An 18,588-nucleotide genomic window follows, 5' to 3' on the forward strand; every position below is an offset into this window, starting at 1 on the left:
TGGCCCACATGAATGAGTGGAGCAGCGTAATGGGAGCCTGGCGGGTTATTCCACAGCATCAAAGATGATGATGCGTGTGAGTGTGTGTGTATGTGTGTGCATGTGGGTGGCGAAGAATTTAAGTACAGAAACCAGCCATTAATCAAAGCAATTAAAAAATACACGAGTGCATTGTGATTACTGAAGCTATGTAAAATATTCAGCATTCATCCTTTTTTTTTTTGGGGGCTTGTTCAATATTTTTATCCTCTGTAATGGATCCTTTCCTTTGAGTCTGTCTCGGCAGGACAGTTACTCAGTGTTGTAGGAACTGAGCCTACATTTCATGGTACAAAAGCTACAGCTTGCTACAGATACTCTGCTTGACAGATGGCCTCCATGTATTACAGCCAATTCCCCCCCCCCCCCCCCATATTCGAGCAGATCAGCTTGCATGTCACCCCTGCCAAAATTAGATTAATAGCCTGGAATCTGTTTTCATTCATTGTTAAATGTCCTGGTAATCCTATTCTAAAAACAGAAAAAAGAAAGGAAAATGATGGATATTTGCAAAGCAAACGTACCAAAAGGACATGTTGGAGCTTGTGTGCAGCTGTCGCCCAGGAGTGGCTGGCTTGGGGGTCTGGGACCACCTGTTCTGTGCTCTTGTCTGTTTTACATCCGTGCGTCCGCACCCAGTGCCAAGACTCTCAGGCCTACTGCAGATGTAAGCCACCCGGCCGTAGAGCGCCGTCATTACGTACTGTAGGTAACCATGTTTGCATCTACTCTGCAGTCCTCGGATGACGCGGGAGTGTGACCTCACCACGTCTCCCTTCCCCGTATCTGCCTCCCCTCCCTTCCCCTTCCACTGCTCTGCCGCACGAGTGTGGGCGCAATTAGTGGAAGATCCCTTTAAGGAGCCGGCAAGCACACTTTTTTAATCCTGTTGGGAAGTGGTGACCGGGAGGGTGACGGAGGCGTAGTTTGAGGGTGGATACCCCCCCCCCCCACCTGGACCACCCTGCTGGTGACCTGCGGGATGGAGAGGGTGAAGTGTGTATGGGAGGATGAGGGCTGGAGTGGGTAACAGGTGCCAGCTGTGGAGATTCACTCAAGGCGTCAACAGCTGGAGACACGCCACCGCAGCTGGAAGCTGGGTGATTTTATTTTGTTTTTCATATTTTGTGTGTATAATGTGGTTATGAATTGAGGTGGCCGTGCCAGTTATTAGATTACACTGAGGGGATGCCAGGTCGGCAAAATAGAATGAGAAATAATTGGTTGGTTATATTCCCAGTATAGCACGTTGTAAACAAAGAATAAAAAATTAAATGGCCATTTTCATAGCAAATCTGGAAACAACTCAATCAGGGTTCAAGCATCAGCATCTGATTAACTATGTCATAACATTTGTGGGACCACTTTTAACACACATATTAGCTTTTCTATTTTCATTCCATTTCGATAGGGTAAGGATGGAGTTTTCAACACAAGTAGAATAAATAGTCATGGTTTCAATCCACACTGTGTATACTGGCCACTGTTGAAATACAGATATTCCAATCCCATTCTGAAAGCTTCACCAACTTGCAAATTAGTTTATCTGTGGAGGAATATCTCCATAATGAAAAGGAAACTGTTACTGGCCTAACTCCAGCCATTTCAGTTTTGGGTTTTCCAGCAATGTGTATTATCTGCCAGAAGTTCTGTTATAACCTAGTAGGACTGCTGGATCCAAGATTAGTCATTACCAAACCGCATTACATTCGTCAAAAGCAGGGAGTTCTGGAAGGATTCATTAGGCTGACACTATTGCATCCCTGGTCACAGCCATGTTTGCAATTTGACTTGGATTGGCCGGTGAGGAGGAATGATGATAATCCAGGCCAGATTTCTACACACACACACACACACACACACACACACACACACACACACACACACACACACACACACACACACACACACACACACACACACACACACACACACACACACACACACACACACTTATAATGTATATTGTTAACAACGTTGTGAACAAGCGTGGGTGGTGCTGGCTGGCAGTGGGGAGGAGAAAATACATGGTAATTGTGTCCCGCAGTAGCATTACAGCAAATATAATAGTCTTCTAAACAAATAAGAATAGTAAATACGGTCCCTCCTTGGGAAGACACACATTGAATACTAAGCACTGCTTTATTCCCTGGCCCGAGACTGTCTGAATGTACCATTTTGTGAAAGACCATGAGTGTGTTTGTATGAGTTGCAACGTTTGTAACGCTCATGTTTTGTCGCTCTTTTCATCGCAGTGCTTGGGTGGCAGTGATGTTCATGCTACAGCCAGTGTCATAATAATGGGAACCTTAGAAAGCAGACCTTGGTTGACTTCATGGAGTCTTTGATCTGCGAAACCCAATGTGCTGTTCAACCAGCCATCAATATTTAGATAGTGTTTTGTCTTTTTCTTTCTCGTATCTGAGGACAATATAACATAGCCTTGGAAATTGAAGCTGGTCCCCAACTATTCATTCAGGCTCTGCCCAAAATTAAATAAACTTGGGCTTGCCGGACTTTAAGAACTTTGCTAGGATAGAGGCTTTGGAGCAAATTTAATCTGTGAGAGAAATATTATTTAATTCCTTGGATGATCTGTTATAAAGTCGGATTGTGTGGGAATTGGTGCTCTTCAAATATCTTGCTACCACAGGAACACTGAGCTAAAACCCAATGTCAACATCACAGAACTGGTTGTACCAATTGAAAAATGTGTTGGGAAATATTTTCTAGGGAAATTGTTGGCAGTGTAAGATTGTATATATTGAGGTTATACATTTGAGGCCTTTTGACAATAACTGTGACGAGGAAATTAGAAAAAAACAACCTGGTTTCTTCTAAGTGCGTGCTTTCTGTGTTGTTCTTCTTTCTGAATCTGTTTGATCTTGTCATGGAGATTAATTGGAAGCTCATTCGCAAGGTTATGCCTCGATTTAAGATGATGGATAATCTGTTGCAATCGCCACGATAAATGGTGTTAATGCCGCTGCGGTGGAGTAAGTGTTTCTGCCGAAATTACGGACAGGGATACTCTCAGTTATTTATATTTTTGAACATCGCCTTTGAGGAAAGCTCTGGCCTTGTCTGCTAACTGCGTGTTTTTACATTTCCTTTTAATCACTATCTTGCGTGGCTACAAGTTGACGTCAGTGTTAAGGGTTTTCATTTTTTCCGAGTTCAAAACTAGGCCTGGGTTAAAATACTGTCGGGAGCGAGTGAGAGTGCTCCTTGGAGTGACGCAATTTGTGGAGGACCATAAAACAACATGTGGCCAAAGCTTTTAGTCCATATGCATGTATTGATCCTCCCTTTTATTCTCTGGCAAGCCCGCCTTTTCTTTGCTATTCGTGGGGGTTTTAAGGAGCATTCTCAGGTTTTCACTTGACTTTTTTCCTCATTTTTCCTAGTCCATCCATTTCCCTCCTGCTTCGATTCCATCCCCTCTCCCTTCTCTTTAGTTCACCCTTTGTTCCCTCATGGGTTGCTGGAGTATATGCGTTCTCCTGCGTTGACCTCTTTCAAAGGCACACAGTTAGAGACAGGAAACCAATCAATGGAATCGAAATCATGAAAGAGACCTATAGGCGCCTGACTCACAATCTGCGTTTCTCTCCCCTCCAGCGACCAATCCGTGCGAGGCGAACGAGGGCCGTGGCCCCTGCTCGCACCTGTGCCTCATCAGCTACAACCGCACGGCATCCTGCACGTGTCCACACCTCATGAAGCTGGCGCCTGACCAGCTGTCGTGCTTCGGTGAGTTAGCAGGGATGGGCGGTGGTGGTTTGACTTCCAAAAACACCGACCTGCTGTGAATGCATCGTCACGGTGTGGAGGGGCGTGTGAACCCCTTGTCCCTGGAGTTCTCCTCTCACAACGTAGCGATTGGAACGGGATCCTAAAAACAAGCGTTATCCGAAAGGGAGAGGGGCGGGACTATGCTTGGGAGGGAGATGTGTATGTTTTCCGTTACATGGGTTGAGCAGCAAGAGAGAGGGGTGGGACTTCCGAGCATGCTTGAGAGGGAGCTTTGTGTGTTGCAGTTGCATGGGTTTAGCAGCGAGAAGGAAGGGCGGGACTATCAGTTACATGGTTTTAGCAGTGAGAGAGAGGGCGTGACTTCCGAGCATGCTTGGGAGGAAGCTATGTGTTTCAGTTACATGGGTTAAGCAGCGAGAAGGAAGGGCGGGACTATCAGTTACATGGTTTTAGCAGTTTTAGCAGAGAGGGCGGGACTTTCAATAGTTTCAACTGACTAGTGTCCACTTATTAGACGTTTTCCTGATATTAAGTAATTCAAAGAATAAAGACCCAGTTATATAATTTCAGTACCCAAACGAGCCGAAGTATTTGTACTCCCCGGCTATAGATTTATTTTAATACCTTTTTGATATTCCCCTACAAAATTATGTGACAGTCGTATCCAGCTCATGAATAACTAGAGACGTCATTAGCATTATTTAGCATATTAATAATGGCTCTGACATTTAAATGTACGCGGCGGCGGGGCAGGCTTTGATACAAATCTGAATTTGCGCCGCGTTATTAATGTCGCCATCAACCGCTAAAAGTGATCACCAACATTTTAGCCCTTTCTAACTTTTATTTGGAAAAGGAAAACAATGACCGCCGACATCGTCTCGGCCACTGTTATTTTGTTAAAAGATTATCGGCGAGGACACTCCCTGCGCTAACAATTTTTTTCATTTTACGGTTCCCCAGCGCTGAAGAAGTTCCTGCTGTACGTGCGTCGCTCTGAGATCCGCGGCGTGGACACGGACGACCCGTACATGAACGTGATGACGGCGCTGACGGTGCCAGACATCGACGACGTGACGGTGGTGGACTACGACGCGCAGGAGGAGCGCATCTACTGGGCCGACGTCAAGACGCAGACCATCAAGAGGGCCTTCATCAACGGCACGCAGCTGGAGACCGTCATCTCGGGAGGTACCAGACAGACGCACCGAGAACGCATGCATGCAAGCACACACACGCACACACACGCGTGAGACACACCGATAATGCACCGACACACGCACACACCACATCAATAACGCACAAAGAGGCGCACACACATGGGCACACACACCAGCCACACGCACACACACACCCTCAAACACAGACACACATACTCACTCTCACACACACCACTCAAACACACATGCATGCAAGCACAGCAATAACAAAACACATAATACAATAAATGTAAATTTTCAAATTGATGGTTAAATATAACATGCAGCACTGAAAGGAAGGAGGGAAGAACTAATGTTTCTATTGTTATTGTGTCTGATCGCACACAGTGACTTACTGCTATATTTTCAGAGCCATAATTACCCATTTGAGCAAAGCAAGCAAATTGATAGCGGTGTCATCTCGCATAAACAACCAGCATTTGTGCGTTTGTGTCTCTGTGTCTGCGTGTGTGTATCTGTGTCTGTGTGCGTGTGTATCAGTGTGTATGTGTGTCTTGAGTCTGTGCACGCATGGCACAGACGCTCGGTTAATCAAGGCAACTGAATGTATCTGATGTCCCATCTTCATGCAGTGACACACCACTCCTCCCCCCCCCCCCCCCCCCTTCTCTCACTCCCCCCTCCCCCCCAGACATAGTGAACTGCCGCGGCCTGGCGCTGGACTGGCTGTCCAGGAACTTGTACTGGCTCAGCACGGAGAACGATGAGTCACAGATCAATGTGGCGCGTCTGGACGGCTCCCTGAAGACCTCCGTGGTCCACGGCATCGATAAGCCCCGGTGTCTGGTGGTGCACCCCGCCAAAGGGTGAGTGGATTAGAGGGGTGTGCGGCTCGCTGGGGCCCCGCCCCGGGCTGCGTGCATGGCCTTAAATGAGGGGAATTAAAGACCTGCGGATTGAAAGCTAAGGAAAGTCATGAGGTCCAGGCGAGGAAGAAATAAAACTAAGACGGGTCAAGACAGGAATATTTTTTTTGTGTTTCGTGTTTCGAAGTAGTGTGATGCCTCAAAGGGCGTTGAACCAAGGTCTCGATGTTGAGGTGTTTCGCCGGTGTGGGCCGTTTAAAAACCGGTGCTCCGCTTTCAACCCAACCGTCGTTTTAATCCGTGTTGTCTTGCTGCTTTTTTGACAAGCTATGTTCTGCGTGCTGACGTAAATTCAAGGGTCCGTTTCCCAAAGCTCCCTGGGGTTTTTATAGCATGTTCAGCCCCAGGCAGCATGGTTCTTTTGTGGGGCGGTGTTTGTCTTTACTTTAGGGGTTTACAAAAAGCAGCAGTACATTAGCTTCGACGGCCCCTTCTTTGTGTACTTCTTGCATGCTAATTGGAGGCAACATGCCGTGACATTCATTAACTATGCATAACACCTTGAGGAAAGCTTGTGCCTGGAATGTTTGCTAACCGGGCTCTTATTTCATTCTCCAAACACAGGAAAATCTATTGGACCGACGGCAACACCATCAACATGGCCCACATGGACGGCAGCAACAGCAAGGTTCTCCATCAGAACCAGAGGGAGCCAGTGGGTCAGTGGGCCTTTTGACTATTGATTGATTGTTTGCTTGATTGTTGTGGAAAACAACCGTGTAATTTGTCAGCGAAGTGGGTGCCGCTACATTATTTTGCTCTTCGACATATTGAAATGAAAATTCTAAGTGTGTGAACGCTCTCCCCTTGCAAGATGGATCTATATCTGTGTGTGCGAGCAGTTTCGGTTCAAAGATGGAAAAATTAAGTGTGCACGTCTCTCCATCTTGAGCAGTTGTTGTCTCTCTCACACACACACACACACACACGTACACACACAGACACACACACACACACACACACACACACGTGTACACACACATGTACGCGCACACACACACACACACACACACACACACACACACACACACACACACACACACACACACACACACACACACACACACACACACACACACACACGCGCACAAACACACACACCTCAAGGTCAAGGTCAAGTTCTCCCTTTCACTTTCACAGGCAAAGCGAGCCGCCTGTTCCGCTGCATTTCCTCACCCTCTCCTGGGCCCGTCAGCAATCCAGATAGCAGGAGTGTAGTGGTGGTGGTGGGGGGGGGGGGGGGGAATATGGCTCGCCATATTTCACCGGCTTCATTTATGATTATGGGACGAACCCGGGGACAAGAGTAAATTAATGGCGCGTTGTGACTGTGAATCTGCCAAAGATAAATCCAGCACGCGGACGGGAGACGTCAAGACATGCACAATTGAAATCGCTTCCAGTCGCCAACGCCAGTCGATGCATTCCGTCAACAACAAAAAATGAGGTCCGTAGGGGGGGAATGGATTTGAGAGGAGTCATCGGCTGGATGGATGGATTATTGACGGTGCCGGCTAGGGGTCACATAGAGACGTTGGCTCTAGAGGAGCGCCTGCCGAAGGAGCTGGGACACCACCACACACCGCCCCTATATATATATATGAACATAGAAACATATATGTGTATTGGCCTAATACTTAGTTTACAACATTTACCCTACATGTTCTGGACTTGGATTCTGGGTTAAAACCATGGTTGGTTTATGTCATATGTGTCAGAAAAGAATCAAAGTAGACTGATAGACTGACTGGTCCGTTAGAAGTTTGTTCTTTATTATTTTTCTGTTTTCTCTGCAGATTTCATCTGCTAGTTAGGGACGACGACTACTCGTATCTCTGAATTTACTTTGGCTCAGTAAAGTATTCTCTATTTGTTTTGAAACAACATTAACACAGACTGTTACATTATTCACCTAAAAGTGACTTGAGGAAGTGATCGACTTTGCTGCAGCGGTGTACAGAGAATAAAATGCGATTGATCTCAACCCTAAAATAAAAAAATAAAAAACAAGAAGACCATCCGGCTGCATTCAACCGCCCACCTACGTTCCTTTCATCCCCCCCCCCCCCCCCGTCATCCACAAACACCACACCGACACAAACACACACGTGTCTCCCGACACGACACATGCTCACCAGCCGCCGACCACACCCTTCCCTCTCCGTGTGTCTCCCCCCCCCCCCCCCCCCCCCCCCCCCTTCCAGGCCTGTCGTTCGACTATGCCGCCAGCAAGCTGTACTGGATCAGCTCCGCCAACGGCACCATCAACAGGTGCAACCTGGACGGCAGCGGGCTGGAGGTGCTGGAGGCCGCGAAGAAGGAGCTGGCCAGGGGCACCGCTCTGGCCGTCATGGGTGAGTGCAGCTCGTCGGGCAGAGACCGTCACGTCCCCCTGGTGGATTCGACGGGGAGTGCAGAAAGGGATGAGGTGTTGGCTGGGCTAAGCGGCCGTGGGTAGGGAGGCGTGCAGCCAGGCCTGGCCCTCGCTGGGCTTTGTGGGAAGCGGTCCCGGGTCACGGGGTAATTAAAACACTGTGTGGCGGTGATTGATGATTGGGAGTTGTTTTAATTTTTTCTGACCCCACCGCCGGTAATGAAAAGGGAGGTGGGTGTTCATTACGGCTCGTTTGGCGGTATCCGGGCTAAGTCCGATATGCCGGCTGATCCATCAACCGCGAAGGTTCATTGAGAAAACTTCCGAAAGGAATCACCCGAGCTGACTTGTGGCGGCCCGGCGATGGGACACACACACACACACACACACACACACACACACACACACACACACACACACACGCTCACAGACACAAACACACACGCACACACACGATCACTCATACACCAACAGCCATTTAGATTTGGACATGAGTCGAGAATAAAGTGCAATGCGGGCCCAGCAGATGAGAGGGGATCCACCAGAATGTGGCTGTGACTGGCTCCAGATGGCTCCAGAGAGGACAGATCAGTGCGTCTCTTAAGACACTACTTTGGTTTTTTGCCACCACGCAGCATCTGTGTTTTTAATTACATTTTGTATCATGCGTGTTCTTTTTTCTCACTTGTTTATTCATAATTTTTTGCAATCGAAAACATTAGAATTAAAAAATGACTGCACCATCCATACTGCTGCAATCTGGAGAATGGGGAGCATGTCGTTGAGTTGTGACAATACATTCAGCTTGCCAGAATTGGTAATTAGTAGGGGAGCGTACATACTGAGCAGCGGCGCTGGGTGTATCTGTGGCTGGGTGTGTGCGTTGTTTTGTGTGTGTATGTCTGCTTGTGTCTTGGAGTCTGTATGTGTGCATCTCTTTGTGTGTGTGTGTGTGTGTCTGTCTGTCCCTCTTTTTTTTGTGCGTATGTGCTTGTTTCTTTGTGTGTGTGTGTGTGTGTGTGTGTGTCTGTGTGTGTGTGTGTGTGTGTGTCTGTGTGTGTGTGTGTGTGTGTGCGCGTGTAAGTGTGTGTGTCCTTTTGTGTGTGTCTGTGTCTTTGTGTGTGTGTGTGTGTGCGTGTGTGTGTGTGCCTGTATGTCCTTTTGTATGTGTGTGTGTGTCTGTGTCTTTGTTTGTACCTGGCTGTGTGTCTTCATGTGTTGATGTGGGTGAGTTTGTTTGTCAGTGTAGCGTTAAGCCCCCTCCCCCCGTTGCTGTATTCGATTTTGCTTCATTAAGAAAACAAACAAACACGCAGCAGATAAATAAACAAAGTCACCGGGTCTTGTCGAGGCGCGCTATTAACCGTGACAGGTCCTCCTTTACCTTTTGAGGTCGGTGTCAATCAGCCCCCACGCAGAGCTTTAATTAGTCTCCCAGTCGAGCCCAACCTCGGGGACACGCCCACCGCGCCCCCATTGTCTTAGAAACCTGCGTGTCTCCTACTCTATACACAACAAAACCACAAAAGCCACTGAGGTATATTGGCTTGTTATCTGATCGGGGCACGGTCAAGTAATTGAGTAGTGGAAAAGCTGGCCTGCTCCCCCCCCCCACACACACACACACACACACACTCACACACACAGACACACAGAGACGCACACAGACACACAGGCATCAAAGGGACGGAGACTTCATTACAGCGTTTCACAAATGGCGTTCAGAACGCAGGACGACAGGGACTAATGGCTTACCTTCCACGCAGTAGCAGGTACAGCAAAACAAAGGAATGATGTGTTTTAAGTCACCATCCATCACTATTAATGACAGCGTCTTGTTTGTTGGCCCGAATGGCAGCGTGTACCGCGGCATGCCTCCCATATGCCTTGCAGAGCACTGGTCTGAGAGGTTCCCTTGTGTTGTACATATGCGCATACGCATGTGTTTGTTTAGGATATTATCCACCATTAGCTTCAATTACGCTGTAGTCAGCTTGGCTCCCCATGGGGTCCATACGAAGCACAACAGACACGAACCACAGAACAGATCTGGAAAAACAAAATCACTGGATACAATAAACATAATGGAATTGCGACCACATTATCGCAAAACAGCATGAACACATTCAGACATGGTGCGTGTATAGCTGCAGCTCTGTTTCCAAGAGTATTTGGGTAATTGCTGCCCAAAATGCACAAGAATGAAAGGCATAGTCAATAAGTGAGATATTGAAAGAAGAATATCAGCACATAGCTGTCTTCTGTTTTTATCTGGAGAATAGGGGAAATGTGTTGATATCATTATTAAAACTGTGGCGTGACGAATTAAACTGCATGGTTTCACCACAGTAATGCTGACTTCATAATGATAAAATATTTTGATTTGAAGTTCATTCAAGCAACGGAAAGCTACACTCATGTAGAAGATGTAGTTGTAGAATGGACTATTCGTTTAATATTAATATGGCTCTTTCTCATTAGGCACCATGTCAGATAGTTAGACTGGCAATTAAATATTCTGCTTCACTGGTATGTGCTGAACAACACAAACCACAAGCCAGATGCACTGATCCTTTCCTAAAAAAACATCAAAATGTCTGCGATAGACTCCTCTGGAGGATGGTCATCCATCATCAATAAACACGTGTGTCATATTTGTGTGGTGCTTTATGTGGTCCGAATGCTTTCAGTGTTCTTTAACTGGAGAGCATTGTTTCTCAACCACTGTGATGTTGTTGTTTTTGGTCATTCGTTCCTTGGACTTAAAACACTCAAAAACACTCAAAAATATATAAAAAATTGCCTCACAGTCCGTTTGCTGTTGCACCCTCTGTAGCCAATGTTCTGCGGCGGTCTGACTCAAGCTGAATAATCTGTGAAAAAGAGTGTGGCTTTTTTTGGGTTGTATTTTTAAGTATCTGCCTCCTTCTACTTGTGGCGATGCAGTATAAAATGTTGATTTTTCCCATCTCTATGGGTTCGCTGCCCTTTTCCTCTCGATTCGTTTGGCTGCTACCGTGGAGGACATGATATTTTAACCCGAGTATTTGCTCTGCACACCGAATCTCCGACGCTATTCCTCTGCCCGAGTTTTGCCTCACTTCCTTGTACAGCAAGAGGTAATTGTTTTATGCTCTAATCCTAATCAAAGAGGGAACACATATTAAACACACTCACAGCATTAGGATTGCGATACGCATACGCAGACAATTATTGTGTGTAGCATAAGTATTATTTGTTTTTGCAAAGAGATTAGCTCATTAGCTCGCTTGCTATCGATAGGCAGCCCATCAATGAGTTTGGTCTCCCGTCTTGGGTCTTGCGCTGTAGTGCCAGGGCCAATCAGAGCTATCGAGCATTAATTAAACATCGGTTCCTCATCGCCCAAGCCTATTGGTCTTGATCGATGGGCCCTGTGTTTGTAGTGCTCAGGCTCGGTCCGACGTGTCATCCGGTGCAAATAAAGAAAGATTGAGATCTAAGGGCGCAGGACTGGGGTCGGTTGGGGCCTCACAGCAGGACAGAAGTGAGCAGAGCTTTCCTAAAGGTTATCCTCCGTGCGGAGCAGGGAGAGTGCACTGAGAGGGCAGAGGCACACCGCTGCCCCACGCCAGAATCCCAATACCGCTTTTTATTTTGTATTAAACACGTGTGATCTGGGGTAGCCTTGGAAGTTCGTAACACAAACCTCACATATCACTCGTCCGAATACGGCCTCCCCTCATATGAATCCATCCCCCTATTATTAATAATATTAATAAAGCACACTCTCCCCCAGCCCCCACCATTTCGCTGACACGCATCCCTTATATGAAAACAGGACCACCAATACGAACACACCGCACTAATACAAATGAACAAACTAACAACGAGCTACAATGGCAGTCACCTAAAAGGTCATTCTCATTTTATGGTCATTAGAAGTTGAGAGCACGTCCAACATTATTTCATTTGATGATATTGATTAAAATAAACGCAAACTTTTCCTTTTCAGGGCTGCAGCGAAATTAAGTCACACACGTTCCTTCGTCCATTCATCAAGAAGTCTTGACTTTCCGTTCTGGTTTCAGTTAATGTCATTGCGGTTTAATATAAGTTACTGTTTTCGTATTCTGTGTTTGTGTCTTTAAATTGGAAAGCTTGTTTGTATCGGGGGGATGAATTTGTATGCGCAGGGTGTGTTTGTATAGAGGGTTTGTATTCATATTAGCGCTTGTGTTTTACACTTCCAGACAACCTTAATCATCCCGCATCGCGGCTATATTCAAACCCACACTTTCAGCAGGGCAAGACCAAAGAGTTCGCAGATCAAAATGAAAAGAACTTTGTGAACCGCGCTATGCTGCGATGTGTGATTCAGGTGGCAAAAAAGTGTGTTTTGGTTTTGTTTTAGCCCTAGTTTGTTTGTGTTTTCGTAAATTTTATCCTTTCTTACTTTTTGTTTGTGTTACTCAGCGATTACTCATGCTAGATGTGGGAAAGGGTTGTAATGAAGGCGCTGTCATGCCAAATTTGTACCGGCTGCCAAATTTGTACCGGGCGCGTCATCCATACGTAATCCATTCCAAACCTGCCTGGCAACAGATGATCGCGTCGTCCGTTGCCTGGCAACGGACGATCGCGTCGAATGACGTGAAAGGTTCACGAACATTCGCGAACCTTCAAGCTTGTTCATTCGCACTTGTCCGTTATCTGTATTGTGCTATTTCGTCCTTGACCTACTTTAAACACTCAGTTTACTTGCTAAATTTGATTAAACAATTCAATACAATACAAATATAATGTAAAAACAAGTGTTATCTAGCGATCCGTTTTCTGTATTATGTTTTGGCAACATGAGCGCGAATGTTTTTTGAAACCCGCTTTAAACACTCAGTTTACTAGCTAAATTTGATTAAACAATTAAATACAATACAAATATAAAGTAAAAACAAGTGTTATCTAGCGATCCGTTATCTGTATTATGTTATTTCGTCTTTGGCAACATGAGCGCGAATGTTTTTTGAAACCTGCCCGGCAACGGACAACCCTTACGTAATCAGTTGTCCGTTGCCTGGCAACGGACAACTGTTGAAGTGCCCGGTACAAATTTGGCAGCCGGTACAAATTTGGCATGACAGCGCCGTTAGTGACACTAGGTCGATCCTCTCTGGGGCCCTCGGCTCTGAGGTAATTGGATTTGCCCCCAGCACGAGGTGAGCGGTTCCTTTTTAGGAGGTGCCCGAGATCCATCAGCCGAGCCTGGAATAAAACTGACCCGGCAAGTGGTGGAAATTAAATATGACGGGCCACAAGTGAGCAATCGCCGCCGTGTGAGCCGCGGCTCCCCGTGGCATCAAATTAACACGGGGCACACGGCTCATCTAGGCTAGCCTGCCCTGGGGGGTCAAATGTTGGGTCAACTCTGTGTACCGCGTCAATCTCATTCACGGGGGGCTTTGTCGGATATCCTCCAAATGAGATTTACCGTCTTTAGAATGACAGCATTGGGGCCTGGGGCCGAAAGTGAATGCACATCGTATCTATGTTGCCTTTTTCGTCAGTGAAAAACATTGATATGGAAAAATAAACATAATAACATAGTAAGTTCAACATTCTAGCGGTTGCTATTTTAGCATTCCTTGAGGGCATTAGAAGTGTTTTTATTTTTAAGCTACTTTTGGACGTATCAGAGATGCTTGCCAAATCATTATCCAGTATGCACGTTGCCCTCACTCAGAAAAGCATCGCTTTTATGGAATTACCAAGCAAACCACTGAGTGAAGTCAAGTACACAATAATAATGCAAATAGGAAAAAAGGCCATGTGAATTCCTCCAAAATTCCATTAAATTTTATATTTTTATGATCTTCCCGATATTTATCCTTAACTTCCATCCATATTTTCTGTACAATGTTTCATATAGTCCTGGCTTTTAATCTTCAGAAATCAACTTTTACACTGTATACACTTTATTACATCTTTGAGTATTTATCATGATTGGATTTCACATGGATTTCTAAGTGCCCTCTTGAATTACAAGGCTTGTAAATTAAAAGGAACACTATCAATAATATACAAGGACAAGTTGATTGTGCGGTGTCTATAAAAAGAACACTGTCTCTTTTGAATAGCTGTACGGTTGTGGCCATTTCAGACAAGGGATGTGGCTTATACATATGATGCCTGACGCCTGACACCCTGTTCATTGGTCCATACCATTAAAAGCCAACACAGCCCCTTGACTTTCAACCAAAGGGTAGCGCACCAGTGGATTAGAGAATGGAAAAGCCCCATCAGGCCTCAGTGGAGAAGCCCTGGCTAAGTCCCCAGGTCTCGACTCCAGGGATGGACCTAGGAGAGAAGAGAAGGGGATAGGGTTAAGGAGCGAGGAAGGGATGGGGGGGGTTTAACAGTGCTGATGATAGTGAGGATCTGAAGCTGTGTGTGTGTGTGTGTGTGTGTGTGTGTGTGCGTGTGCGTGTGCGTGCGCGTGCGCGCCTGCCTTGATGTCGTGCACCATTGCCTGAAGCTCACCCTCCATGCTCACGCTGCTGTAGCCTGTAGGCTATCCGCCACAGAGAGCTAGCTAGTTGCCTTCCAGCGTATGCCGCAAAAAGGATGGATCTTTTTTTTTTTTTTTTGTGGGTTTTCCTTCAATTACGTTTTTTTCCACTCTGAATCTCGCAGGTGGGAAACTGTGGTGGGCGAACGAGGAGTCGGCCCAGCTGGGTACGGTGAACAAGCGGGATGGGCGGAACCTGCTGGTGCTGCGCAACAAGACCAGCGGGGTGGTGCACATGAAGGTGTACGACCGCGAGGGTCAGAGAGGTAAGGCCACAGCACGCCGAGGCTAGTGGTGGATTTAATGATTCGTGATCCGTGACCCAGTTCGCGTGATTCAGTTCGCCAAGAGGAGTCGTTCGCGAATCGTTCGTTCAGTCGAGTTTCCGGTAGCACCAACTCCACTGAGTCTGACTGACTCAGCGGAGTCCCGCTGCACGGCGTCCATTCCATGATGCGATTTACCGCTACCGGAAACCAGGCTGAACGAACAAACGATTCACGAAGGACTCCTCCCAGTTCAGTCGAGTTTCCGGTGAATCGATTCACCGGAAACTCGGGAGGAGGAGTCGTTCGCGAATCAGCCTGGTTTCCGGTAGCGGTGAATCGCATCATGGAATGCACGCCATTGCACGGTTCTCCGCTGAGTCAGTCAGACTCAGTGGAGTTAGTGCTACCGGAAACTCGTAGGAACGAGAGAGACGAACCGGTTCGGTTTGTTCGTCCTAAAGACTCGTTCCTTCGAACCGGTTCGCGAACGAACGAGCCAACACTAGCCGAGGCCCCCCCTGCTCGCACTCACTCGAGGCTTAGTTAAGGTTCAACGTTGAGGCAACGCAAGGGGGTTTATCTTCATGTTTATGTCTTTGAGTGTGTATTATCCCTGTCAAATAAACTAATAAATGAACGATGAAAACAAACAAGAAAAGAAACGACAGTACGGTTACGCTTTCAATACCCAATTGATTCTCAACAACAATTTGGGCTAATTACGGTATGTTGTTTATGTGTCGCCATTTATCAGCGTGTCATTATGTATTTGAGGTGTTCATCGAACAACACATTACAGTGAAATTGCAATATATGTTCTATTAATCAATGTGATATTCTGAAAATTGACCTGTTTAAACTGATTTTTATACGTTTATAAAGTATATCGACCGACCAGTTGCAGCACGGTTTTGCCCCGCAAAACAAAAATAAAAACACAAACCTTACTTAAAGCGGAACCGTCATGCTAGGCTATTTTCTAATGTGAGAGAGGAATGCGTCATACACGTCTTTACGGAAGATTTACAGAAAGCTGCCGGAATTTTATGACCAATTTGATATTTTTTTTGCTAAATCATTTCACAGAAATGATGTCTAGTGCTGCTATGCGTGTACTTGTGTGTGTTGCATTTTGTGAATCTGTGTAAAAAAACAAAACGAATTGAATCCTCCCTCCTCACCCTTTTGTGTGTTTGGTGCTCTTCCTTGGTGATCAGGCAGGAACCCGTGCCAGGCCAACAACGGGGGATGTTCCCAGCTCTGTTTCCCCACCTCGGAGAACTCGCGCAGCTGTTCCTGCACCCTGGGCTACAACCTGCGCACCGACCGCATGTCCTGCGAGGGTGCGTGTTGTCTTTCCCCCTGCCCTGCCACGCGGCCTCAGGGCAGAGCGACGAGAATTGTTGTTGTAGAACAGGATGTGGTTACATTCAGGGGTCACTCTAGGGATGTTCTCGTTCGATAGAGATACAATTAAAATTGAGTAAAATCTGGAGATGTGATTTTGAAACAAGCTGCAGTCTGTTTGTGGAACCGGTGCAGAGGTGACTAACACGTACCGGTAGTTCCCTTAAGGGCCTAGGTGGTTCACGCTGGTTGGATGCAGAAACCACCAGCTGCCACCATTCGAAGTCAATGGGAAAATGTAGATTTCATCCTTGTAATACAAAGCAACACTATTGTTTGCCGTTTGGTAGCTTAGGCTCAGTTGCTAGATCATCACCCTATTATGCATTTGGAAAGGACCCGTCGGACAGTGGGATTCAATATTAATGAGTTTTGGCACACTGTGAGGCGTTCATTCTATTCCCGCCCTCAATGTGACAAATATAGAGTGTTTCAGCTGCAGGTTTGCGAAAGAAAAAGGCTGCGAAATCTACAGCTTCAAAGCGGTCCTGTGCAAACTAATTAGTGATGCCGCGGACCTAAGCCTACGTCCATATGTTTTGCATATGTCCACGCCTCCGTGTGTCCATGTTCTGAAGGTATCTGGCTTGGAATTGCTGATTCTCATTGGTTCCTCTTGTGTAGGCGTGGACTCCTTCCTGATGTACTCCATCCACGAGGGGATCCGCGGCATCGCCTTGGACGCCAACGACAACACAGAGGCTCTCATGCCCATCACCGGCACTCTGTTTGCCGTCGGAGTGGACTTCCACGCGGGTAAGACGGCCGAGTGCAAACGGGGAAAGGAAAATAAACATTAAAAATAGCTGGAGTGCAGACGCCTGGGCTTTCGCTCTAGAAAGAGTGGACCTGATTGGTTCCTTAGGGTTTGATTAGTGATAGCTTGGAGCTGAACCCTGATGGTGTTGATACTGTATATGTATGGTTAAGTATAATCAGTCTTACTCTTTCATACCTTCTGAGTCCTGCTGACACAATCACCAACCTTCCTTTTAGTAAAAGTTAAGGTTCATATTTGTATGTACCTTTGCTTGAAATTTTCCCACCCACTCTGAAGGCTCAAATACCTCAAAATAGTTTTTTGCCCGGCTGCATAAAACATCACACGCATGCCGCCTGTAATTTCCGACCTCGCTTCCTTGCTGTGAAACCCATTTGTAATCAGATGTGTAAGGGCCACAGAGAGAGGAGAATGAAAGGGAAAAAATTATCTTTTTATTTTCATAGCGGGCTTGTAACATTTTGAATAATGGCCTCTAAGCTTCAGGAAAGCGGCGTGGCTGAGAGAGTAATAAGTTGACATATTGAAATGGAACCTCGGCCGTGGCTAACACCCAGACACCCGGCTCTCCCTCAAGTCCCCGACCGGTCCTGAGCCAATGATATTATATCAGATAAAGGTAATAACAGCTGCATTCCAGTGTGCGCCCGCCGCCCGGGCCCTGCCAGCTATACCCTGCTGCTGTTTGCTGTACGCTCGGCTCCCCACGCATAATTTATGTGATAAATATGATCGATTTATTCCTCCGGCAAATGCTATGAATATACTAAAGGCTGGTTGCGTCGGTGTTGATAAGACCCCGCGGTGTATGGCTATTAATAAAAGGGAGTGTACGGGCACTCACACATACTTATTCATACACAGACACGCACACAAGTGCACACACATACACAAGGACATCCAAATAAAATGGGAATATCACCAAATAAACGTCTCACTGTACTGTGAAGCACTCAAGGAGTCTCTCCACCACTATTTTTTGTTCAACTTTTTTTAGTTATTTTTTACCTTTCCACACAAAGTCCTGAGGGCCAACAGGGGCAAGTAGGGCCCTTCATCCCCCAAAGTAATCATCGTGGGCCACTCCGTTATCTCAAAAGCAACGCCACGAGTGCCTGAAATCTATGCAGGGGTAACCGAAAGGTCAGTAGCAATCTCAATGTGTGACCGTGGTGTCGGTGAAGCCGGGTAAGTAGGGGAATAACCGAGCTGAGTTCCCCCCCCCCCCCCCCCCCCCCCCCGACTCAAATCAAACGTTGCCTAGCTAGCCAAACAGGTTGTGGCCCGCCACCCCCTTTGTGGCGCTGCGTAGGTGAGAACATGCAAATGCTC

At 46.6% G+C, this 18,588-nt stretch overlaps 1 protein-coding gene across 1 annotated transcript in view; it reads left to right on the top strand.

Moving 5' to 3' along the window:
* The window catches only part of LOC132448320 (low-density lipoprotein receptor-related protein 1B-like), a 191,513-nt gene that overhangs the window by 99,310 nt on the left and 73,615 nt on the right, over positions 1-18,588 (top strand). Inside the window, 8 exon segments of the mRNA XM_060039484.1 lie at positions 3,661-3,792; positions 4,759-4,986; positions 5,647-5,821; positions 6,446-6,540; positions 8,086-8,235; positions 14,925-15,065; positions 16,286-16,411; positions 17,100-17,231. Coding sequence (XP_059895467.1) covers positions 3,661-3,792; positions 4,759-4,986; positions 5,647-5,821; positions 6,446-6,540; positions 8,086-8,235; positions 14,925-15,065; positions 16,286-16,411; positions 17,100-17,231 — 1,179 coding nt within the window.

The sequence above is a fragment of the Gadus macrocephalus genome, chromosome 20 (genome assembly GCF_031168955.1).
Source record: "Gadus macrocephalus chromosome 20, ASM3116895v1".
In the NCBI taxonomy this organism is placed as follows: domain Eukaryota; kingdom Metazoa; phylum Chordata; class Actinopteri; order Gadiformes; family Gadidae; genus Gadus; species Gadus macrocephalus.